We start from the raw sequence: 27,176 nt of genomic DNA on the forward strand, positions 1-27,176 counted from the left end.
GCTTTCAGCTCTTGCAGCAAGGATGACTGATAGGGGATTGCAGCAGATGCCAACAGTATGGAGTCTGTGACTGAAAAGCCAAAGGCATAAAAGGCATCAAACCTGTTTGTTTAACTAGCATCGTGGACAACAGTAAGGGTAATAGAACAAGTCACTGATCTATAGGTAATGCCAGCTATGAATTGGCCAAGCAAGGGTATTTGTTGTTTACCATATCCCCATAGGCACCTGTTTACCATTGACTGTAGTGGAGAGCCAAGGTCTCAACACATTTGGGCATTAAGCAGGGAAGCTGCAGGCGCAGCTGCTGCTAGAGAACCAAAACCTCAATAAAAACCTTGTTGTAATACTGATTGGGAACTGGCCCTAATGATGGCCCTTCCTGGGTATCCTTGTCAATGCTCCATGATACTGCATTCTGTGTGGTTTAGTGGCAGACTAATGCAATGTGGACTTTTTTATGACACTTATGACAGACAGCCCAGCCCAAGGGACATTCTCATCTATCATGTTAGGGGTAAAAAGACGCCCACAGAGGCAACAGGGAGCGCTGACTGGAAGGCTGTTTACATGTCGTGCAGGAGTTGCTGGATCAGCCGGCTTTCACTATCCCGACATTGCCCTCCCCAGAGTTGGGCCACCCTGTAACGCTGCGACATTGCATCATGTTTCCAGCTGCTGAGCAGGATTGTGTGAGACCTCAACCAACTGGGCAGTGGACAAAACTTCTTCAAGGGAGGGCACATTGCCAGACTTCCTTGGGGCATAGCAAACCATGACATCTGCGCATGGCACTTTTGACTTCACTGTGACAAAATGGCACTTGCGACTAAGGTTGTGGAGGGTCACACCCCAGGCATGATAATACTGATGGGGCTGCTTGTTACATTGGCAGAATTCAACTTAAGCGATCATGACGTATGTGTGACAGAGGCGAAGCCCCACAAAACAATAAAAGAAAAAAGTTTATCGCTTACTAAATTTTCACTGTTCATGCACTAAAACAGCTGCATGAAGCATGACTTTTAATTTATTACTTATTTACTTCTAACTGTGTTCATGAAGCATTTTGTAAACAGTATTCATATATATCACTGAATGCACAAAAAATTGCATCATGGTACAACACACAGTTCAGAATATATGACGTCATAAACACTGAAATGCATGATAAACTACTGTATCACACTAGACATTCAAATTTATGACTTTGTTGCTACTCACTCGACTTGCAACACTTTTTGCACACAGTATTCATATCTGCCGCTGAATGTACCTACACAAATATATCATTGTACGACTAAATATATCATTGTACGACACTTAGTTCAGGAGGTATGATATCAAAAACTGAGATGTGTGAAAAACTGTGGCATGATGTATGACGATTTAATGTATTTCTTAATTACTACTAGCTCTGCTTGCAACATATTTCACAGACGGTGTCTGCATGTGCCACTGAATGTATTAAAAAATATATTATTTTACAGTAAACATATTAATAATTGGCAACCAGTGCTATACAATCGCAGTAAAGTCATGAGATGTTCAATTGACTGTTTTATTAGAACATGTTATCCATTTCGGGATTACGCCCATCTTCAGACATATGATCTGCTTCAAGACTGGCTGTGTCACAGTCATACGTTATTCGACACATTCTTTGAGTTGTCAAGGCTGTACGTCTGGTTGGTTAGGAAGGAGTTGAAGTTTGTGGTACCTCAAGATGGGTGTAATCCCGAAATGCGTAACATGTTCTAATAAAATAGTCAATTGAACATCTCGTGACTTTATTGCAATTGTACAGCATTGGTTGCCAATTATTAACATAAAAATGATCACAGGCCTCAGACGGGATTTTATGTTCTGCATATCGTACAGCAAACAGTTCAGTAGATAAGATGTTGAGCTGCCTGCAAATGAAACTGTAGGTTGAAATTCGCTAGAGATTCAGGTGAAATATCTGTAGAATTATGTGTGAAAAATGTTAAGTATATGTGCAATATATTTGAAATGTGCTTACATGGCAAAGTCATTGGTAAAATGTTCATCCTAACCCCTGGAACTATTTCAACCAAATTCAGCAAACATATTAGTTACAATGTAGAAAGAAATACTGTGCAGATAAAAACTACCAACTACCATAGGGATGACCATGACAACATGGAGAGAGAAGGGGGAGGAGGAGCTGGACAGAGTGAGAGGGAAGGAGGAGATGAGCACAGATAGGGGGGAGGAGGAGATTGACAGACAGAGGGGAAGGGGGAAACAGACAGTGGGGAGCGGAAGGAGGAGATGGACAGGGAAGGAAAGAGGACAAGGACAAGATGGACAGAGACAGGGAGGAGGAAGAGATAAGCAGAGAGCAGGGGAGGAGGAGATGAACAGACGGAGGGGGTAGGACGAAATGGGCAGAGAAAGGGAGGAGGAGGAGATGAACAGAGAGAGGGGAGAGGAGGAGATGGACAGAGAAAGGAAAGCAGAGGAGATGAAGGTAGAGTGAGTAGGCTGCACTAGATAAGGAAAGGGGAAGAAATTTATAATTTTGATGGTATGTATCAGAAGTCATTTGAAACCAATTTTCCAGCTACATACTTTTAAAGAGTAAATGTACTGAGAAGAAAGAGTGAGTGAGATAAGTAATGAGACTGACAACGCTACTTTGTTCTTCTTGTATAGACTAGTGTCTTCACTCCTTCCAGTTGCTCAGTCTGGGTTTCAGCTTCTTACAGCCATCACATAATTTTTGAGAGTACCATAAATGAAGTTGTGTTTTTGTTGTGTGTTAATGAAAAGGAACAATGGAATTTAGTGTTATGTCACCAAGTTTTGTGTTAAACTTGAGGATCTGCCAGTGTGACCTTTGAAAAGTTGAAACGGGCCTATGGGGAACTTTCCTTATTAAGAACACAGGTTTTTCACTGGCATAAATAATTTTTTGAAGGCCAAGAACACATTGAAGATGAACCTCACTCAGAGAGCCTTCAACTTGAAAAACTGTTGAAAACAACAAATGTGTGTGCTACTGTAAGTTCAGACTGATGTTTAACATTAAGGATAATGAGTGGCCTGTTAAACTTAAACACTTTCACTGTACATCAAATTTTGACTGAAGTTTTGTACATGTGAAAGGTTTGTGCCAAAATGGTGCCATGAAACCTGATGTCTAAGCAACCTGACGTCTAAGCAAAAGGACAATCGAAGAAACATATGTATTGATCTTCTTGAGAGGATTACCAGTGAGCACAAATGGTTCAGCTGTGTGTGGTGATGAATCCCAGATTTTTGGATATGATGTTGAGACAAAGTGGCAAAGTGAGGAGTGGCACACTGAGATATCTCCTCGACTCAAAAAAGCTCAAATGGGCAAATCAAAGATCAAAGCAATGCTAATTTGCTTTTTTTGGCAGTAGAGGTATTAGGTTTCACAAAGATATCCTTGAAAGGCGAGTGACTGCGTGTGACATCGCTCTCTAAGTTTTTATATATCTTTAGGTTTCAGATACATATTTTAACGGTTTTTGTGATATTATTTACGATATAAGTGACTTATTAGTGGTTTCTTCTTTCACCTTGGCCTTTCTTGTGTTGTGACCTGATATTTGTGAGTGTTTCGTATCGAGCAACTTAACCTCTTACCTGTGTTTACATTCCACGCTGACCAGTTGCAGCTGTAGCGGCGCATCGAAAGCTGAGTACTAATTAATTGTGTGTGTATAGTGGTTTTATTTAGGAACTTTAGTAGTCTTCAACTGGTGTTCTTGGTGTTTGGTGGTGAAAAATTTCAGAAGAACCTTTTGGGAACTGTTTTCAGTTTCGTTACTGTGTCATTAGACGTTTGATTCTCTTTCTGCATTAGCCTTTTGTTATATTATCATTTTTTGTTGATTAATACTGTTTATAATAGTAGTTACTTCCCTTGTAGAGTAAGTCTGTGATTATTGTAGTCAGGTTTTTAACATCTTCTTATTGTAGTAGCGGAACTTAGATAAGTAGTTTTCTTGTTTCAATAAGTGTAAATTTTACCATGAGTGTGAAGTGTGGGCTTTGCCGTAGGTTCGTGAGTAGTGGATTGCGGTGTGAGACTTGTTCAAAGCATTTTCACTGGGGGAAATGCAGTGGGGAAGCCAGTGGGCATTCTGGTGAGATCCTCTCCTGGAACTGCAGATTATGTAGCAAGAGTAAGTTGATAGAGGAGCAGATCTGTGCCTTTCATGTGCAGTTGAAAAACGCACAGGAGGAGCTAGATAGGATGAGGAGGGAGAAGGGGGTTGGGGAATGGGAGCTGGCTGTTGGCAAGAGATCTGCTAGGAGAAGAATATTTTCAGATAGTTTTACTATTGATGTTGGCAATAGTTTTACTATTGGTGTTTGCAATAGATATGACCAACTGTCAGAGTCTAGTGGAGAGGAATCTCTAGTAGCTGTAGATGTAGGAAGTATGCAGCAGACCTCAGCAGTTACGGTGGCTAGGACAGTTGCAAAGTCGAAGAGAAAGAAGAAGGTTCTGCTGTTAGGTAGTCCTTATGGTAGAGGTGTAGGCCAGCAGTTGCAGGAAGTATTGAGGAGTGAGTACCAGGTCACCAGCATTGTGAAGCCTAATGCAGGATTGGCTCAGGTGACTGTTAACATAGGGGGGTTATGTAGGGATTTTACTAAAGAGGATCAGGTAGCGATTGTGAGTGGGGCTGGTAATAGTATTGATAGGGATGGGGAGTATGACATAGATGGTGACCTGGAAAAGATAGCCACTCAGACTGGCAACACGAATGTGCATTTCGTGTAACTGTTTCAGCGTCACGATCAGCCTCATCTTAATACAGCCGTCAGGCGTAATAAGATGAGACTTGGGGGTGCGCTGATGACAGAAAGCATGAGTTACATTTCAGTGGTGTCGGTGGTGTCTATCAGCAGGACTGGTTTCACTAGACATGGCCTGCACCTCAACAGGTATGGGAAGGGGAGGTTGGCAAAGCTTATAGGTGACAGCATAGGTGGGAGTGGTGGGATCACTCATGGGAAAATTCCTGCAGTAGTGGGTGTTAGAGCTGCACCTTTTTTAGATTGAAGTCAGCTGATAGGTATTCCTGCTTAAGGGAAGTCTCTCTAACAAAGGAACCACTTTTGACAAAGCTTAGGTATCCGAGTAATGAGGGAATTAGTATATTTCATCAAAATATACAAGGTATTAGAGATAAAGTTAGTGAATTGCTTATAGATGTTGATTCTGAAATTATTGGTATATCTGAACACTTCTTAAATAAGGAGATAATTCAGAGGCTTCCTTTACCAGGATACAGGTTGGCTGGCAGCTTTTCTAGGAGCTCTTTGCAGTGTGACGGAGTAGCCATGTATGTGAAAAACGGCATCCCATTTGAGTCAGTTGATGTTTCAAAGTACTGCACTGAAAAGGTGTTTGAATGTTGTGCAGGTGTGGTTAAATTTAATGGAGCTAAACTTCTAACTTTTGTTATTTATAGATCCCCAGACTCTGACTTCACAACATTTTTGCTAGAGCTAGAGGAGGTTCTTGGTTCACTTTATAGGAAATACAAAAAGTTAGTTATATGTGGTGACTTTAACATTAATTGTATAAGTGATTGTGGAAGGAAAAGGATGCTGGTAGATCTCCTTAATTCATATAATCTTATGCAAATGGTATTCTTTCCAATGAGAGTGCAAGGGAACAGTAGAACAACCATAGACAACATTTTTGTTCATTCCTCATTACTAGAAGGGCATTCTGTTAGCAAAAATGTGAATGGACTTTCAGATCATGATGCACAAATTTTAACTCTAGAAGATTTTTGTGCTGCAACACATGTTAAATATAGTTATCAACTGTTTAGGAAAGCTGATCCAGTTGCTGTAGAGACCTTTGTAAACCTTATCAAGGAACAAGAATGGCAAGATGTTTATAGCGCTGATACAGTAGATGATAAATACAATGCTTTTCTCAAGACTTTTCTCGTGCGCTTTGAAAGTTGCTTTGTGTTAGAACGTTCAAAACAGGGTACTAGCACAAACAGGCAGCCTGGGTGGCTGACTAGAGGGATGAGAATATCTTGTAGAACAAAGTGGCAATTATATCAAAACGTTAGAAACAGGCAAAATCTAAATGCAGCAGCACATTACAAACAGTATTGTAAGGTGCTTAAAAATGTTATTAGGAAGGCAAAAAGTATGTGGTATGCAGATAGAATAGCTAAGTCTCAGGATAAAATTAAAACCATATGGTCAGTCGTAAAGGAAGTGGCTGATCTGCAGAGACAGGTCGAGGATATAGAATCAGTGCGTAGTGGGAATGACTGTGCTACTGATAAGTCGTGTATATGTACAATATTTAATAATCACTTTTTGAATATAGCAGGTGAACTAAATAGAAACCTAGTCCCAACAGGGAATCACATAGCGCTCTTAGAAAAAAGTGTTCCGAGACTGTTACCTGAAATGCTCCTCCATGATACTGACAAGAGGGAGATTGAGTTAATAATTAAATCACTAAAGACCAAGAACTCTCATGGATATGATGGGATATATAGCAGAATACTGAAGTATTGTTCTATGTATGTTAGCCCAGTACTTAGCCATATCTGTAACGTTTCCTTTTGGAGTGGTCAGTTTCCTGACCGATTAAAGTACTCGGTAGGGAAGCCACTTTATAAAAAGGGAGACAGGGATAATGTTGACAATTTTAGACCTATTTCTATGCCATCGGTGTTTGCTAAAATTATCGAGAAGGTTGTATATACAAAGTTACTGGAGCATTTAAATTCACATAATTTGCTGTCAAATGTACAGTTTGGTTTTAGAAATGGTTTAACAACTGAAAATGCTATATTCTCTTTTCTCTGTGAGGTTTTGGACAGATTAAATAAAAGGTTGCGAACACTAGGTGTTTTCTTTGATCTAACAAAGGCTTTTGACTGTGTTGGCCACAAAATATTACTGCAGAAGTTGGACCATTATGGAGTAAGGGGAGTAGCTTATAATTGGTTCGCCTCTTACTTTAAGAACAGAAAGCAGAAGGTAATTCTCCGTAATATTGAGAGTGGTAGTGATGTTCAGTCCCAATGGGGCACTGTTAAGTGAGGCGTTCCCCAAGGGTCGGTGCTGGGCCCACTACTGTTTCTTATTTATATAAATGATATGCCGTCTAGTATTACAGGTGATTCAAAAATATTTCTGTTTGCTGATAACACCAGCTTGGTAGTGAAGGATCTTGTGTGTGCTATTGAAACAGTATCAAATAATGTAGTTCATGAAATAAGCTCATGGCTTGTGTAAAATAATTTGATGCTAAATCACAGTTAGACTCAGTTTTTACAGTTTCTAACTCACAATTCAACAAGAACCGATATTTTGATCAGACAGAATGGGCATATTATAAGCGAGACAGAACAGTTCAAGTTCCTAGGCGTTCGGATAGATAGTAAGCTGTTGTGGAAATCCCACGTCCAGGATCTTGTTCAGAAACTAAATGCTGCTTTATTTACCATTAGAACAGTATCTGAAATAAGTGACAGTTCAGCACGAAAAGTAGTCTACTTCGCATATTTTCATACACTTATGTCATATGGTATTATTTTTTGGGGTAATTCTTCTGATTCAAAAAGGGTATTTTTGCCTCAAAAACGGGCTGTTCGAGCTATATGTGGTGTAAGTTCGAGAACCTCTTGTTGACACCTATTCAATAGTCTGGGAATTCTGACATTGCCCTCACAGCATATATTTTCTTTAATGTCATTTGCTGTTAGCAATATTAGGCTATTCCCAAGAGTTAGCAGTTTTCACTCAGTTAATATTAGGCAGAAATCAAATCTGCATGTGGAATGCATTTCCTTGACTCTTGTGCAGAAAGGAGTGTAGTATTCTGCTGCATCCATTTTCAATAAGCTACCACAAGAACTCAAAAATCTTAGCAGTAGCCCAAACTCTTTTAAGTCTAAACTGAAGAGTTTCCTCATGGCTCACTCCTTCTATTCTGTCGAGGAGCTCCTGGAAGAGCTAAAAAATTAAACGGGTTCCAGTGTTACATTGTTGATTTTCTTTATTTAAACTTAAAACTTATCACCTGAATATGTTTTTTATATTTCATTTTATGTGTTTCTACTATCGTGTTATAATTCCATGTATTGACTCGTTCCATGACCAAAGGAGACTTTCTCCTTAATTTGGTCCCACGGAACAATAAATAAATAAATAAAATAAATTGAGTGAGACCGGACATTGCACACAGGTGGAAGCTGCATCATGACAACATGCCATATCACAGCCACTTCCATCATGGAATTTTTGACCTCAAAAGACACCCTCGTTGTTCCACAGCCCCCATAATCACCTGATCTCAGTACTTGTAACTTTTTTCTTTTCCTAAAATTGAAAAATGTCTTAAAAGGTCATCATTTTGAGACTCTGGAGAACTTTCAAACAAATGTGACTGACATGTTAAAGGCCCTACCAGTTGAAGCCTTTTGGCACTGCTACCAAAACTGGGAACAGTGATTCCACTGGTGCATAGCTGCCAAGTGGAGCTACTTTGTTGGGGACAATATGTTGTTTGAAAAAAATAAAAACTTTGGTAGATAAAAAATCGTTCTCACACACCTCATACTTGTAGAATACCAAGGTTTTAGATAATGTTCTGCAAGGTATACGTTAACGTACTTTACATGAAACCATTATTGCTTACTTTTCTGTATAAATAATATGAATCCTGTGTTGTCAATGAAACAATGTTTGAAACTGAAACTGATGTCATATGTATTAATCACACATTGTTCTGTTTGTTGTTTTCTGCTCAGGTGATATATTTGATGAGCATTTTGTACGCATATATCCTCTTTCCTGTGAGGGTGAAAAGCAAAGAACACAGTGGCTGTTCTTGAGCACGAGGCAAAAGCATGTTCCAAAACTGAATATTCGTCTTGCAATGTGAGTACATGCTTTAAAAATACGCTAAACATTTCTGTGAGCCATTAATTAATTTATGTAGAAGGAATGATACTAGTATAACTTAACGATCAACAGTCACAAAGAAAGTAGACAATAATTATCTGTGTTTCAATATTAAAGATACCTTAATAGTAATAAAAGGGCACTGGAAAGGCCTCTATGTATCAAAATATGGCAGAAAAGGTAATCCACTCTTTTTCTAGTTCTGTGTTTGGATAAAGGATTTTATTTAGTTTTTGACACAATTGTGATGAAACATCGACAATGAGCTTTTTGAACAAATCACTGCGAAGGGGAGGAATTGGAGCAAGAAAAATAGACAGAAAAATTGAAAGACAAGAATACAGAAAAATTAAGAATAGTTAAAAGTGAACAGTAGGGAAATGAAGGCAGAAAATAAAAATATAGTAATTTGTTTTGGGAACCCAAAAATATGAAGCAGTGAATTCTCTACATTTAACAAGCACATGATCCAATCTGATATGCCAAAATCTACCCTAAAATTTTTCACATTGGAGGAATACACCGAAAACTAAAATTTATCTGCTAAACCCACTGCAAGTATTTAAAAAAAAAATTGTAAATTTACTCATATTCGCCACATGGAGAACCACTTACAGCAGTGTTCAACAAATTTCGGGCTTGCAGCCGGTCATCGTTCAATACTTCACATGATATTTCAACTGGCCACCTGCCAGTCATCTTCAGGTGAGCCATCACAGACTGGCGAAAACGTCCTCTGTTCTGCAATATATATAGTACTGTAACTATACTGCGCATATGTCGAAAATTTGATAGATGAACCACACTGCCCGCCAGCAGCGCCCTCGCTGGTGGAATAGCGGAACTCAGTCACCCTCTGCGTTGCTGTTTGCTATGGCCGTTGATGCACTATGTCGCCTTCGATTTGAGCAAATCATGGAGATGATGGGATTCCATGCACTGTTCAGCTGGTAGCCGCTGTCACAGTTTAACAGATTTCCTGCCAGTCGTATTTCTATGGATTCTTTAATAATGGAGTCCCAGAAAGACGTTGTTGTGGACAAAATCATTGTTTTCTCATACTCCATTGAATGTCCAGTAGAAATACAGTGTTCAGCAATAACGGACTTGCTTGGCTGCGAAAGGCGGGTATAACATTGTTGTTCAGTGCAGTGTTTTTTCACGGTGCGTGTGGTTTGACCTATGTAAGCCATACCACATTGGCACAGTATCTTGTAAATTCTGGCCTTTCGTAGTAACAGATTGTCCTTAACTGGTCCCACAAGGTCCACAATCTTCGATGGTGGGCGGAAAACCACTTTTACCTGAAGTTTTTGGAGGATCACCCATAGCAAACCATGAGTTTGCTTAAAACACTTGTTCATAGAGCTCATACTGTCTCAGATCTAGGTAGCTTACCTCAAGAACTCGCCCATCTAAAGACAATATTCAGCAAAAATGGGTATTCCATCCGGAAGATCAACAGGCCACTAACATTTAAAACTAAGAAGCAGGAAGTGAATAAAGAGGAGAACATGCCGGAACAATCTTTAGCTTTTCTTCCTTTAGTTGGCAACACTTCGTTTAAAATAGCAAGAATCCTCCGAAAATTTCTCATGTTTATAGTTGAGTTTGATTCCTGATGCACACTATGGTATTTGATGTTCTGTTAGGTGCAAATTCTCTCAGCTTTTCCCACCTCTAGTGGATGCAATGGCCACTAAGCTCATAATAAATTGAGCACAGGATCCCAGACCTTGTTTCTATGTGCTATATGCTTTGTGAGTGGAATTTTTATGTTATTTAAATTATATTTTTCCTGCTTTCGTATCTGCAAAATTCTCAAGCATAGTTTTGAAAAGAAATTTATACTCTTTCATTTTCTGTTGATAGTATTGCCAGTCCAGTTAACACTTCCCATATCAGTGTGGAGTGTAAGAAGTTTGTGCAGCACTCAGAAGTACTTTAGATTATCTAGTCAGCTGTGTGTACAATAGAGTACCTTGATATTTGTGAGCTACACTGATGAGCCAGAACATTATAATCACCGACCTATTATCAATATAAACCCACCCAGGGGATAGCAGAGTCACCTGGCGAGGAATGACTGCTAGTCATACACACGCATGGTGCATGTAGTGTCAGTGAACATGCTTTCCATATGCAGAATGGGGAAGGCACATGATCTATTAGAGTTTGAGGGCAGATTGTGATGGCCCACAGGCTCGGCATAAGCATTTCAGAAACTGCATGACTTGTTGGATGTTTGAGGATAGCTGTGATGAGTGTCTTCAACAAGAGGCAAAACCAAGGTGAAATGATGTCTGGACATCGTGGGATTGTGCGACCACCCCTCATTACCGATGTCAGACGTCTTAGGACAGGCTGATAGTAAAACAGGACAGGTGGTGAACTGTGGTAGAACTAACATCAGGCTTTAATGCTGGGAGAGTACAAGTGTGTCTCAACACACAGTGCACTGAACACTCCTAATAATGGACTGCTGCAATCAGCAACCCATGGATGTGCCAGTGTTAACACCACAACATCAGCAACTATGACTGAAATGGGCACATGGCCATTGGCACTGGACATTAGTGCAGGGGCAAAGTATTGCATGATCTGATAAATCCCAATACCTTCTTCATAATGCCAATGGGAGGTTGTGAATCCTTTGACTCCCATGGGAACAATTCCTTGACGTTGGTACTGTGAGACGGTGACAAGCTGGTGGCAGCTCCATTATGCTGTGGAGAACATTAATATGGGCAGTCATGAGTTCAGTGGAGCTTGTGCAAGGCCCCAAGATACCAAGGAGTATCGTACACTAGTTGCAGACCATGTACACCCCTTCATGATAATCATGTTTCCCAACAGCAATGGCATTTTTCAACGAGTCACAAAGCCAGTACTATGATGGAGTCATTCAAGGAATACAGTGGCGAGTTCCAGTTGATGTGCAGACCTATCAAATGTGCTGAAACCAGAAGCAGAATTTCATCAGAGTGACATTGTAAAACTAACTGCTTCATTTTTAGATTTTTGTTGCAAGTGGTTGATATTAACAGAGGTTGTTTTGTTCTGTACGCATCCATAACTTACTTCATGGTTTGGAACTTGTATTTTGTTGCAAATAAATAATGTCAATTTTTATGTAAAAAGTGTCAAGTCCAGTTACTAGTTCTGTCAGCTTCTTGTCATCCCCAAGATCATCAAAGTGTTTCTTTGCTGTGTTATTCATTTGTTAGGAACTTTACACTCAGTGCCTGTCAAATTCTTCATAGATACTGAAAGCTGTGTCGAGCAACTTCTTGAATAATCCTTGCTATTCCTGCTACTAGCTATTTCTGATATTGGCATTCTAAAGAGTTTACATGCAACTGTAATGCCTTAAATGTTCCACTGATTTTTTTGTAGTGCTTTGTACTGAATTACTACATGAATAACAAATCTGCAGGATTCCAGTTTCTCTTTGACCTTTTATTACACTCAGTTATTGTATCTGTTACTCTTGTGTGACAGGTTTGATGGATTTAGTGTTACATTGGAAATGCCCATGGGACAAGTTTTTAAATCATGCCATCATAGCACAGGGTGGCCAAAAAAATTAGAGATGTTCTCAATTGTTTTGAAAAACAGAACTGGTTTGATTAGTCTCTACAGACTCATTAAGCACTAAATTTAAATTGTGACTTGCACAACAGATAAATGGGGTGAAGTGCTAATTTCTTGATATAGTTTTGTAGATCATTGTATATACTACCTCAAAACTCTAAAATATAATGTCTCACTTTCCCCTATGTTGGCTATTTAATGATCTAGAAACATTATCGTACAAACATAGAACAAAACTTCATATTACATTAAATCCATCGGCAGCTTAAACAAAAGTTGCACCATTGAAGAAAATTTGCACATAGACTACAAAAAAATGATAGCAGAGTTGAAAAATGTTTTAAACAAATAGAGAACTTGACTTAAAAACAAACTCTTCTATTAACTTGAAAATATTATATCAGAAAAGAAATTGCAGACATATAAATGGACACATGTGGGCCTGAACACACACACACACACACACACACACACACACACACACACACACACACACACACACAAGCATGCATGCATGAATGTGGATCTAGGTAACTAGGGACTAAATGAATGAAAGAGGTAGAAACATTCGAATTAAGCACCAGGGCCAAGACGAAAATAATTGAACATGCATAAATGGCTCTGAGCACTATGGGACTTAACATCTGAGGTAATCAGTCCCCTAGAACTTAGAACTACTTAAACCTAACTAACCTAAGGACATCACACACATCCATGCCCGAGGCAGGATTCGAACCTGTGACCGTAGTGGTCGCACAGTTCCAGACTGTAGCGAACATGCATAGTATAAACACATAAACATTGCATTTTATGAAACTAGTGTTTGATGAATTAGTCTCATTGTCCAATGACATGTTTAATGATTTTGTGGATATTTCCATATGAAGAACTTGTGGGTGAAGAGATTGAGAAAAGTTGTGATTTGCAGGAAAAGCAGGAACCTATTCACATGTCCATAATAATTATTTATTACTACAGAATCCAAACCTCTAGCTTTGGTTTTCAAATGAATATGGTCAACAGAAATATCTAAACATCACACTGGACCAACATTTCAACTGGAACACTCACACCAAGGAGCTGCTCAGAAAAACTACCAGTAGGATGAACCTGACCAGTCTAAAGAAGAGGCATTGGAATACTGTCTTGGTTTGTTAGTGTATCAACAGACTTGACAGATATTGGGCTGACATACATTGTTCTCAAATAATCTAATAAAATTCAATTAATTTCTGATCTTTACTTTATTAGTCTTTGTGTAGTTCTTACAGATTTACAATGTAATTTGGCGATTGAAAATGAATCATATAGTGTAAGAATCAAGCCAATGACTTCACATTTGCCGTACTAGTCAGAATGTCCATTGCTTTCCCCCTTTCTCTCCAACTTATATAAACAGTCTGGATAATGTGTAACACACAAACTATAAAAGATATGAAGTCATAATACATTTCTCATGAGAAGCATCACTAGGAAATCACAAGACAACTTTCATTTTTACCTCAAATGTGCTGAACCCTTTAAAATACACAAAATTTAATTGATAGTGAGAGACTTTTACAAATACACTAGGAGACTATTGTTGTTTTCTCTCATGTCAATGGCCTCGGTGCAGTGGTAACACTGGTTCCTCTCAGATCACTGAATTCAGGCACTGTCATGTTTGGCTAGCACTTGGGTGGGTGACTGTCCAGGTTTGCTGAGTGCTGTTGACAAGTGGGGTCCACTCATCCCATGTGGGGCCAATTGAAGAGCTGCTTGACTGAGAAGTAGCAGCTCTGGTCACAAAAGTTGACAATGGCCAGGAGAGGAGTGTGCTGACCACATGCCTCTCCATACCTGAGTTCAGTGATGCCTATGAGTTGAGGATGGTGCAGCTGTCTGTCAGTACCATTGGGCCTTCAAGGCCTTTTTTGGGATGGAGTTTTTGTTTATTTGGCATTACCATGGTGCATATTCATAGCAGCACTACATTGAAAATCACACTTACTTGTGGGGCATGTGCTGAATCTTCAGCCTGCCTTTTTCTGTTGATTGATACATCCACGTTGATAATGAGAAAGAATTTTGTGAGGTATCATTTTTTTGTTTTTCACACAATCACTTTTTCATGATACAACCATAAAATGAGTCCATCAATTTCTGAAAGCCCCTGGCAGTGGGAGCACTTAAATCATGTAAGCAAATAGTCCCGATAATGTGGAGATCATGACAGGACTGGTCAGCAGAGAGCTTGAGTACATTAATGAAATGACTGCTGCATCAAGGCTTCTGTAGTGACTGCAATGTGAGTAGCCAGAGACATTCTGTTGATCAGAGAATTGACAATGGGCACTATTTAATTGATACACACAATTTTCTGTAGCTATCCCTACATAACTGTCTACTTTACAATAAATATGTTGTGGTGCCAAGTAATGCTTTCTTCTAGGGCAGGGGACTGAAGCCCTTGCAATCTACATGCAGCTGTCTATGTCCTCCCATGTAAGTGTGATACACTGATGGAAGGTAAGCATGTGTCATATTCTTGTCAATTGTCTGTGAGCTACTGGTGCAGTCTAAAGAGGTAAAAATCCATTTATCTCACATCCAAAGCACTAATTCTGGACTTAAACTGTTGGATACCATTATGCCATGTACATTTGTGAATGTTTGTTGATGCATATTATATTTGCTATTTTTCCACTTTTATTTTCCATTTTGTTTCATGTTTTCCTATCTTTTGCTTGTACTTTGGGGTCCCAAGGCTTTGTCCTGGATGCCCAGCCTAGTTATAACTCCATAATGTAAATGGATAGATAAGAAATCTACTCACCTAGCAGCAGCAGCAGGATAACACACACACACACACACACACACACACACACACATACACGCACATGCTTTCAGAGCCAGTGGCTCCTTCTGGCATAATAGTTGTAAGGGAACTAAGAGGGGTGAAGGAAAAGGACTGGAGAGTTTTAGGGAAAGGGTCACAGTTTACTCAGCCATATCCCAGGTCCTGTAGCACAATGTGTGCTTTAAATGCTTCACAAAGGAGGAATGGCTGGAGTAGCTGTATTATAGGGCTCTTGAGAATGTTTACCTCTAGATCTTCCTTGAGGAGCTGGTACAGAGAAATCTAGTCACTTCATATGGAATGTGCACTATTTCAGCAATTGCTTGTGAGCTGGTAGGGGGAGGTTAATCAAATATGGCTACAGCACCTCTGGCTCTTTTCCCATTGAGGCTGTAATTTCTGTGGAGACTATAATCCCTCAGCACAGAGGTTTCAGACTCTTTGAAACTGATTTCCTGAAGACACAGAGACAGGGATTTCTCCTGTGCTCCAAATCTCAGTTTCTCCATGTAATTCCTGAATTCACTCATATTCCACTATAGAATGGGAGCCATTTTATTGGTGCAGTTTGTCTACATCACTCCCTTTACCTTTTCCCTTACATAACTTTGGAGATTTTGTAATCATCAGGGGATTTATAGAAGGATTATTGGTTCCAACAGACATATGTCTAATTCCATCACTCATTAGGTGGGTTGTCATTAGGCCTTCTGACAGTTTTGTAGTCATCTTTATTGGTTTTTGCCCCTTCTTCTCTTTCTATGTTTATAACTTAATAGTCATGTTGGTGTGCAACCGATAACCATGTTTAGCAACTTTCTAAAATGAATGTTAGTATTTTCTATACCTTTTAATGTTGTATAAAAATTTTTTTGCTGTTGTATAAGTCTGACTTAGCAGGCGTATGTGCAAGCACAGGTGTTTGTGCTGACCTTACTTGTTTCAATGTGAGTGGAAGCATCTACTTTAAGTGCTATTTTCTTTGCAACTGAAGCGAAGGATGTTGCAAAAGTAAGATTCAACTGTGCATTGTAGGCCTTTATCACTTCAGTATAAGAAATCCATTTTGCTACCCAGATTTCCTGCTCCTTTTTTCTTCAAAGACCCATGGACATTCATAGCTCAAAGGACCATAATTTCCCAATAAATTTGTACAGTTTGAAGGATGTGAGCACATGACACCTTTGTCATTGTCTGTTGCACCAGATCTACCACAAGTTACTTTGCATTTACAATTGAAGACTTGTGGCCCATAGCATTGTTGTTTATATCAACACATCAAAATTAGAATGACTGTACTTTTAGAGAGAGCAAAGTAGCCTTTATATATGCTGCCGATACTGGTGAGATACATTTTACAATAAACATGTCAGTTTTTTCCAGGTGACCTTTTACCTGTTTCAACCTCATTTCTGTAACGCCCTTGTCAGACCGTTACTTTTGGGGTTCACTTACATCAACTGACATAATGTTACAGCATGACATGATATCTTTCCTCTTCAACAATAACTGTACATTCTCCCAGTTTCTTGCATTGAAGAAGACATTCAGCTTGCTACCATGTTGACATTGAAAAGAGACTGAAGCGACTTCCATCTTTTTACATTATTGCAGTCACTACTGTCTCTAATGTGTTCTGAATGTAAAAAGAGGAACAGCTTCTCAGATGTGCAAATGTGATTTGCTACTATTCAGTTTAGAATTCACTTTGCTTTTACCTTGTTGCGGGAGGCTACAAAGCTGAGTTCTCTTTTGGTCCACCCAGTTGTCTCGAGTGCATTTTGTAGAATTATTAGACTCCGCTTGCATCCCATGAGCAGCTGGTGGAGTAATGGTCCACTCAAGTGGAGCCTCACATACCCTGGTAAATCTCATACAACTGAGTGTGGTGGGTTTTTCACATGTTCCCCACTAACAACTGTTTCGCTTCAACAGCAGTTCACCTCACTGGGACACAGATTGATGTTTTTGTTTTACCGAGAACTCTATCAACTTCACTTTCCAGGTGGTTAAACCAGGATCCCTATTCCCTGTGACAAACAACATTCCACTGCTGAACCACATGGTGGTCACTTAAATATGTCCTGTGCTTATGGTTGGAGGGGACAGACAGCTTAGAAACCCTGGGTTCACGAAACCTGTGAACAACCAACAGAGACTGAGCCACCTGAGGTGCTTGCCATTTGGTATTATCTGGGAGCCACATGTAGCTTATTGAGTGCCACAGATGTGGTGAGGAGTGACAAAACAAATGATAATGTCCAGTTCTAAGGACAAATGAACACCATATGACCTGGAGTCCTCTAACAAATGTTTTAAAGGCATCAGCTGTTAAGTTATCTATGTGTCCTTTTGATTAGTGATAATAGATTGAGACATTGTGTTACAGAAATGATACAAGTAGGAAATTGAGCCAATGTTGCAAACCTACAGATATTTAAGAACTCTTTATATAGAACAACAACAAAGTTAAGAGTATGCTACTCCCTTGTATGACCAGTTGTTACAGATGGATGATAAGAATACAAGGTGACAGTAGTGGATATAAACAACATAACAGACTTCAAATGAAAAATATTGTGGAAAACATACGTGACTGAGAGAGAGGCAAACGGTTGGAGATAAAGACATAACTAAGAACCAAAGCACCTTATACAAGTGAAAGATATAGTCAACAGTTTCAAATATCAGTAAATACCCTGCTTATAACATAAGATGAGGAAGACAGATTTTCCAAAGCAATAATGAAAGAAAAACTGGATTCCACAAGAAGGAAGAGCTGACTAAGAATAAGATAGATGAACAATGATCACTCACATCTGTAAATCTATAACAACATACTTCTGTTTAATATATGTTGCTATATGTCATGCAGCTTTTCAATGAACACTGCCACTTGCCATGTAGGTAACAGTAATTCTGATGTCTTGAATCTAGATATTCAGACAGTTTGTACAAAAACTGGCTAATAATGGATTTTTCAATTTTCTTGACTCCACATTGAACCCGAGACAAGAAAGCAAAGTCTGCTTGACTCTTGTTTTTGGTGTCATATTGCAACACAGCAAATCAAAGTTCATCTCAAACAGATTTTTACAATCAACTTAAAATCTGTCATTCAGTAAACGTACTGTGAAGTAAACATAAGAGTTAAAAGATCTTCAGAATGGCCTTTGTGTCATGTTTGTAGCACACAGTTCTTTCGAATAAAATCTATTTTATTTACTTTACATGTAGTGTCTTTAACTCATCTTCAAAGTTCTTGAAATGATTTTGAGTCTTCTTAGTATTTTATCATGGTAAGTCTTGATGCTGAAATTGTTTTGTATTGGATCTTCAAAATAACAAAGCAGACTTTTTCATTAAAATCCTTCTTGGAGTACAGAACACATCACAAAATAAAATACCTAAAGTGACCAATGTTTTGGAAATTTTATAGTGATGTTCTTCTGAGCACAGCTTGTTTGATCAGAAGATCTGACAAGCTCACAAGACTACCAGTGTCATCATTCATAGTTTTTATATGCCTTAAAAATCACTGATTTCTTGTGAATAGAAGAAGAAAATATATGGAAGACTATTCAAGAATTGTGCATTGCTGGTAATTAACAGCCCACTGGTGAGAGACGATAAGCTACTGGGAGATGAATTTTCCTGCTTGCTATCGCTGAAAAATACCTCTGCAGTTATATGTTGTCTTTTTGTTTTTGAGGCTTCTCTTTCATAATCACAATTCTACAAAGTAGTATGGGAGTTATTCCAGCTTTTGGTACCATGTAAAGCTTTATTTGGCCAAGATGCATATCACTTTATGTTGTGACAGTGCCACGAGATTTAAAAGTGCCGCTACGTCAGTACGTGAACATGGCGATAGAGGCGCTCCACAGCTCGGCTGAGCGCGGGAGCGCCACCTAGCTATGAACGGCGCCGGCCGCATGTCACGGCATGGCAGTTGAGTGACAGATACAGAGCTGGTAGCATGAAACCGACTATTGTTTCTACGTTTGTATATCCACGCAATTTATTAGTGATTTAAAGGTTATAACACTTTTTGGTGACGAGGTCGGATATTTTTTCTCCAGCGTTGGGGAATTGTGCGTTCGTGTCTGGGCAGACATGGAACAGCTTCTGCAAGCGCTCATTGAACAACAAACACAGCTGACAGCTGCTATTCAGGCGTTGTCGACGTCGCTTACTCATCGTCTGTCTTCCTCTTCTCCGCCTCCGTTCCCTCCTTACGACGAGGCCGCTGAAGACGGGGAGGATTATGAGAAGCGTTTGCGGCAACACTTCTTGGCTTTCGGTGTTGTCAACGCTCCTATGTGTAAGTCGTTATTTCTATCTTGGATTTCCCCACGGCTCTATCAGCTGCTATCTCAGTTAGCCCCTCTGCGGGAACCTGCGTCTCTGTCCTTCCAAGAAATGTGTGACTTATTGTCTAACTATTACCGAAAAAACACCCACGTCGTTGCCGCCTGCGTGGCGTTCTACCGGTGTCGTAAACAGCCCCATCAATCTTACCGGGCTTGGGCGGCGGAACTACACGGTCTGAGTAGGAAATGTCCATTTGTCACGGACACTCATCATGAGTCTTATGCTAATTCAACGCTTAGGGATGCTATTCTACGGCTTGCTCCTGATAAAGAAGTTCGGCAACGTGCATTACAACTGCCAAACCCGTCGTTGTCGGAAGTTCTAAGCATCGCTCAATCTTTTGAAGTGTCTCACGCTGCTGGTGCGCAAATAGACGCGTGGTGTGATGTAGGCACTATACAGTCCACTTTCGACATGGACAATTTGCCTGTTTCCCAGGGGACCGACGATGTGGCGGCGGTTCACTCACGTCAACGACGTTGCGTTGGGCCGCCACGCTCGCAGCGAAAACAGGAGCCACAGAAGCAGGTCCGTTCTGCACTTCCTTCTTGTCCACGTTGTTTCGTACAGCATGACAGGGCCACGTGTCCAAAACATTGGGCCACGTGTAATTCATGTAGGAAAAAAGGCCACATTGTTTCGGTGTGTCAGTCCCCTAAAGTTCCTGTCGACGAGGTCGAGGCATCGGACATAGATGTTAACTGTGTGCTTTCTCAAACAAATAAGTTGTTTGTTACTGTTAGTGTTCTGGATAAAGACATTCACATGCAAGTGGACACTGGCTCTGCAGTAACGCTCGCTGGGGGCCAGTTCTTTTCCAAACTTGACTTATCGGAGGCGTACCATCAGTTGCCATTGGATGCGTCTTCCAAGGAATTTCTTGTCAACACTCCTTGTGGGTTGTATCAGTACCAGTGGTTACCATTTGGTGTTGCTAGCACGCCGGCCATTTTTCAGCGGTTTTTGGAACAGCTCACGGCTTCCGTTCCTGGCTGCATCAACTACCTGGATGACATTTGTTGTCATGGGGGCCTCCACTGAGGAGCACCTTCGCAATTTACGTTCCCTATTTCGGGTTCTGCATTCGGCTGGGTTGAAGTGCAATCTGGACAAGTCACAGTTCTTCCAACCCTCCATTGTGTATCTTGGTTTCCACTTGTCCCGTGAGGGTATACGTCCTCTACGTCAGCACGTTGCGGCCATATCGCTCTACCCCGGCTGTTTACAGTCAAAGAACTTCAGGCGTTTCTAGGCAAGATTGGTTATTATCACAAATTCATTCCATCCGTGGTGGCGGTGGCTCATCCTCTGCATCAGCTGTTACGCAAAAACATTCCTTTCTGTTGGTCCGACGAGTGTGAGCAGGCTTTTGTCCGCCTGAAGGCTCATTTGCAGTTGGCGCCTTGTCTTGCCACATTCCGTCTGGGTCAGCACTTGGTTCTGGCGACTGATGCGTCACAGTATGGCCTAGGGGCTGTTCTCGCCCATCAGTATGAGGATGGGTCGGAACGACCCATCGCCTATGCTTCCAAGACCCTCAACGATGCCCAACGGCGTTACTCTCAAATCAAAAAGGAGGCGCTCGCTATCATTTATGCTCTAAAAAAGTTCAGCGTTTTTTTGTATGGTTCTAAGTTTCACCTCATTGCCGACCACAAGGCGCTGGTCTCTCTGTTCAGTCCCTCAGCGTCGCTTCCGGATAAGGCAGCTCACCGCCTGCAACGTTGGGCCTTATACTTGTCTCGTTTTCACTATGAGATTCACTATCGCCCCACGGCCCAGCACACCAACGCTGACGCGTTGTCGCGTTTGTTGACGGGCCCCAACCCGGTTTTCGATCAAGATGAACTACTCTGTTTCCACATTGATGAGGAAGAATGTCGTGCGGTTGAGGGTTTTCCGCTTACAGGTTCGCAGGTCGCGTCGGCTACTGTGCGGGACCCGGTCCTGCGTCAGGTGATGGGTTTTGTTCAACGGGGTTGGCCAGACAAGACCAAGGGCCGGGCATCGGATCCCCTTCGCAACTACCATGCCTTGCGCCTTCGTCTGTCTGTTCGTGAGGGTGTTGTTCTTCTGGCCACGGATGGCGCATCTCCACGGGTCGTGGTGCCAGCTTCTCTTCGCAAAGATGTTCTCAACTTATTTCATGAAGGCCATTAGGGAATTTCTCGGACTAAGTCCCTGGCCCGCAGGCATGTTTATTGGCCTGGTATCGATTCGGACATCACCCACATGGTCGCTGCGTGTGGTCAGTGTGCTCAACAACTGGCTGCACCCCGTACAATGCCCTCTCCGTGGCCTGATCCGGCGCAGCCATGGGAATGGGTGCACGCTGACTTTGCCGGCCCCTTCCTCGGCACTTATTGGCTACTGTTGATTGACGCCGTCTCGAAGTTTCCGTTTGTGGTTCGATGTTCGTCGCCCACCACTGCGGTGACGACGCTGGCTTTGTCCAAAATCTTTGCGCTAGAAGGTCTTCCATCCACGATTGTCACGGACAACGGCCCTCAGTTCTCTTCGCAGGCCTTCCGTGATTTTTGTACTGGACAAGGGATTCATCATGTTACAGCACCGCCCTTCCATCCCCAATCGAATGGGGAGGTCGAGCGCCTTGTCCGCACTTTGAAAAGCCAGATAAAAAAATTCCTTAGTAATTTTTCTACCGATGACGCTCTGTTGCAATTTCTGAGTTCTTATCGCTTCACGCCTCTGGGTGATCGCAGCCCTGCTGAACTCTTGCATGGCCGCCAACCGCGCACTCTACTGCACCTGCTTCACCCTGTCAGACCTAGTACTGTGTCCCCTAGTGCGGGAAAATACTCGGTGGGTGCCGACGTGTGGGCACGAGGGTATGTATCTCGCCCTAAATGGATTCCAGGGGTGGTCAAGGCTCTTCGCGGCCGCCGGCTTTGTGAAATACGTACGGACGACGGCATGGTTGTTCGCCATTACGACCAGATGCGCCCCACGAGTGGTGGCCACGCTGGTGCCACCGCCCCTTCTTTCGCCTCCACCAGCCCGAGAAGCCAGTCCTGTCGCTGCTGCCGATCTCCCGTGCATGTCGCTGCAGCCAACATTGCTGCCGCTTCCGAGTACGCCGGAACCGGCCCCAGTCGCGACGCCGCCTTCTCCGGGACCCATCTCGCTGGAGCACACCCCCAGGTCCACGACACCTATGGATGCTGCTCCGGAGTTTTCACCTATCATCTCGTCCAGGAGGCATGTTCCACGCACAAGCTTCTGTCCTGGACATTTTCGACCATATTCTCGGGTTTCTCCGCGGGATCTTCTTGGGGTCTCCCAAGAAGCCATGGATGTCTCCGCACTGTCCGTGTCTCCAAGGAAGGGAGTGTCCTTTTTTTTTCAAGGGGGGAAAAGTGTTCTGACAGTGCCACGAGATTTAAAAGTGCCACTACGTCAGTACGCGAACACGGCGATAGAGGCACTCCGCAGCTCGGCTGAGCGCTGGAGTGCCACCTAGCTATGAACGGCACCGGCCGCATGTCACGGCACAGCAGTTGAGTGACAGATACGGAGTTGGTAGCATGAAACCCACTATTGTTTCTATGTTTGTATATCCACGCAATTTATTAGAGATTTAAAGGTTATAACACTTTATTTAAAGCATCTCTGATGATCATTTTTTTTGTTCCTAAAGTACTTTAATGTGTTCTTATATACACAGGCATTCCATTTTTAGCACACTGATCTCTGCTGATACTCATATTCAGGCATGTACATGAAAAAATAATGTGTATCAGTACATGCAGTATGCTAAAAATCAAATTCCTCTGTTTAGATAAATGCATGGAAATTATGTAGGAGTGAAAATGCTGATCTGCTTTAAATAAAATGAAATGCATCTGACTCAAATAAAACTTTACACAGTTGCAAAAAATAGAGTAACTGCTTCATTACCTGTGCAGTTTGGATGGTTTACAAATATGTCCCTAGTGAGGAAGCTGCCCAGTAACCCGTTGGAGCTATCTTACAAAGCTGTCTGGCAAATAGGACATAACACAGAAGCTACAGTCATACTCTCTATTAATTCTCTATTAATTTTGTTGCCATTTATGAGTACTATCACTGCTTGTGTTGTATGTTGTCAAATCCACAGCTGCAAGCACTCACGTCATCTGAGAACGTATATTAATGCTGATGTTCTGCTATAGATTATTAAAGTAATGTCATGCTTTCTCAGTTGCATCAGTTTAATGACCCAGGATAGCATCAAACATGAACAGAGATAACTATGTAGTAGTGTCTGAGCCTCATGATATTAAAATGATAATAAGGACTGGACTACAAAGTTCAGTAGACATGAAAACAAAGAACATGACACTGACAAATAGCTTCTGCTAATGTACTTACCTTATACAACATACATTGGCAAATGAATAAGCAGTATGCCTTACTCATTGAGCCAATGTCATGCAGGATCCAGAACATCAGTGTCAACTAAGGAACTTCAGATATGTTTCAGTCATACTCTGAGTGTGGTGCTGTTAACATTGGGGAAACATTGAGGCCATTTAACATATTCATAAGAGAATATGGATACTATGTGCAAAGGGAATAGCACAACAAATCGGCAATGGCAAAATCCCATCATGTGTGTGCAAATCCTAGTTCTAGGAGGTTGGAGTGCTTGTATATCAGGTGCAGATGCACTGTAAGAGAAATGAATGAAATCATAACAGCCCAACAATATTCACAGAGAGGATGGCTATAGGCTCCCAACATATTTGTTGCCAGCAATCTGGATGATCTTAACTGTGAGAGATGACAGGTGCAGCCTCAGTGGACACTAATGATTGTCTAAACAAACTACATAGTCAGCACTGCCTATCTTAAAATACTAAATAATATAAAATGCCTACTCATTGTGGATTACCATTTATTTGTAAGCTTTGGAATCTTTGAATATCTTAACAGACTATTGATATTTTGGGACCATTAAAACTTTAGATTACTGATATCAGTAACCATGCAATCCAGGTAGAGATGCAAATGTGCAAGTACCCTCCATCTGCCCTGAAGGAGTCCACTCCAATATGGCCATATATTACCTATTTTTCTATTTTGCATATTCATGTGGCAATGCTTCAAGAAGAATTTTAATGAAATTTACACTGGTCATGGAAACCTACATTGCTGTATGGCAAAGAAGGTCCTTTGTTCATTGCTCAGACATGGGCTCTCCTCTAGTTCTGTTATGTTGGCAGTAAATTAGTTTCTTTAGTGTTTTGTATGAATAATAATAATAGTAGCACAGCTCTTATATGAACAGCTTTCATTATGAAATGAAATACTTCAGTCGTACAATATTATGGAAAGGATAGTTGCTGCTCACCGCATAGCAGAGATGCTGAGTTGCAGAAAGATACAACAAAAAGAGTGCTGGACAGTCAGCTTTTGGCCAACAAGGCCTTTGTCAAAAATAGACAACACAAGTGCACACACACACACACACACACACACACACACACACACACACAAAATCAATGCAAATGCAACTCACACACACATGACCACAGTCTCTGACAGCATGAGCTTTTCTGCTCCATCTGCCAGAGACTGTGCTCACATGTGTGTGAGATGTGTTTGCGTTGATTGTTTGTATGTGTGAATGCGCGTATATTGTTGCATTCAATCCTGGATTTTCCATTTTTTGATACTTTACTGGTAACTACTTCAAGAGGCATTTATCAGTTTGATAAATTGAACCATAACTTGTCATTTTTGATCATCTGAAAGACTCCTAACGTTTATATTTCACACAAATTATACAATAATTGCCAAAATATAGAAAAATAACCAGACTGAAGCATTTCAATTAAAGAAAAGTTTTCCACAACTGGTAGCCATGGCAGATCATTAAAAAGAAATTGAGAGCCATAGATATTGTTAATGATTTACTAGCTTTATATTTTATTTTCTTGGCCAGTAAACTCACACCAAAGAAAAGTATTGCATCTGTCATTTGTACTTGTTCTAATTTACATTTCAACAAATGTTGCATATGACATCTAAAAGTGTGACATTTTTTAATATTTCAGGGAAGATGACAATGATGATTTAATGGAAATTTTTAATGATATTGAATTTATACATGATACGTATGGAGAATATTATTTTGCTGAGTTATGTAATCAAGATGATGATAAGAGTTTTTTGATTGTTGCTGAGGTCAGTATTTACAAAATAAATATTGATAGATTATTATAGTCACTATAAATACTACTGCAAACACTTGACCAGTTAGATGTGTGATCACTATACATGTAGCACTAAGTCACTTACAAAAAGTAATTGGCAACGGCTGCCTTCAAAGAACCATCTCAGTGAGAAAATATTTAATAAAACCACAATCTAACGCAACTAAGTTCTGAACATAGTTTCTGCAAGTTCACTGCATTACTAACAACCCTAATCAACATTATTACATTATTTTCTCTGCTACAATGTAGGTCATGGGTGATATTGTCTATTAATTTATATAACTTATAAAGTGCATTCTGTGTATCAACATTTCTTAAGTTTTTCAGTAAGTGGAACCCTTTTTTAAGTCCTTTGTTTATTGTGGACCCCTGGTTTGTTTCCATAGCATTATTTAATTCAACAATTTCAAATGAATTATTTGCATCAAAATGAGAGTTATTTCAAATAACATTTATTTGCTCTAAAAAGTAATTTCAGATTAACCCAAAAGTTCTTAAAATAAGTTTAAAATAATATAATCAAACAGGATTCTTAAATTAGAATTTTAAGGAGATGTATGATGTTGGTTCTTATTTTTGCAGACATACTTAATATTATGCTTTATGGATGAAAACTACAATCTCATGATAAATTAGGCATTAAGTCTGTTGTGGTATTTATTTTCTGTCAACACATAAGTTGAGACCACTGTTTCATACCTATACACAGTTGCAAATAAAATTACCATCATGGCCTTTTGTGCCAACTGAAGATGTTCATCTCGTGAATTTTGCCAGAATTTCATAACAATATTAATTTAAATTATACTTCCAATGATGAATGAGATGTTATTTTAATAGAAGCTTCCTATTATTCTGCTGACAGAATTGAAGGTCGTATATTGATAATATAAAGGATTTTAATCCACAGTTATTTTTGATCTTTGATGTTCAATCAGACAATACTGGTTAAAAGATTCACTCAAACATTTCAACTGCTAAATAACTTCAATGAATGTCTCTCCTATTCAAACCCCTTTCTCTATTAAAAAGCCTTTTATTGTAGGGAAGCAAATCTAAAGCCATTGGAGTGCATACAAATTGTCCAAAATTCTTTTTTTAATCTGTAAGGAAGAATTTATTTCTCATGTATTTGCTAGGTTGCCTGGAAGAATTAAATTATGTCAATTGACATTTGTAAAAAGAGTCAT

General features: G+C 40.4%; 1 protein-coding gene across 1 annotated transcript in view; it reads left to right on the top strand.

The window, feature by feature from the left end:
• The window catches only part of LOC126176586 (cilia- and flagella-associated protein 61-like), a 60,558-nt gene extending 34,565 nt beyond the window's left edge, over positions 1–25,993 (top strand). Inside the window, exons 3-4 of the mRNA XM_049923747.1 lie at positions 8,805–8,934; positions 25,825–25,993. Of these exons, the coding sequence (XP_049779704.1) occupies positions 8,805–8,934; positions 25,825–25,993 (299 nt within the window). The remainder of the gene's footprint in view (positions 1–8,804; positions 8,935–25,824) is intronic.
• The last annotated feature ends 1,183 nt before the right edge of the window (positions 25,994–27,176 follow it).

This window comes from Schistocerca cancellata, chromosome 3 (genome assembly GCF_023864275.1).
Source record: "Schistocerca cancellata isolate TAMUIC-IGC-003103 chromosome 3, iqSchCanc2.1, whole genome shotgun sequence".
Lineage (NCBI taxonomy): Eukaryota > Metazoa > Arthropoda > Insecta > Orthoptera > Acrididae > Schistocerca > Schistocerca cancellata.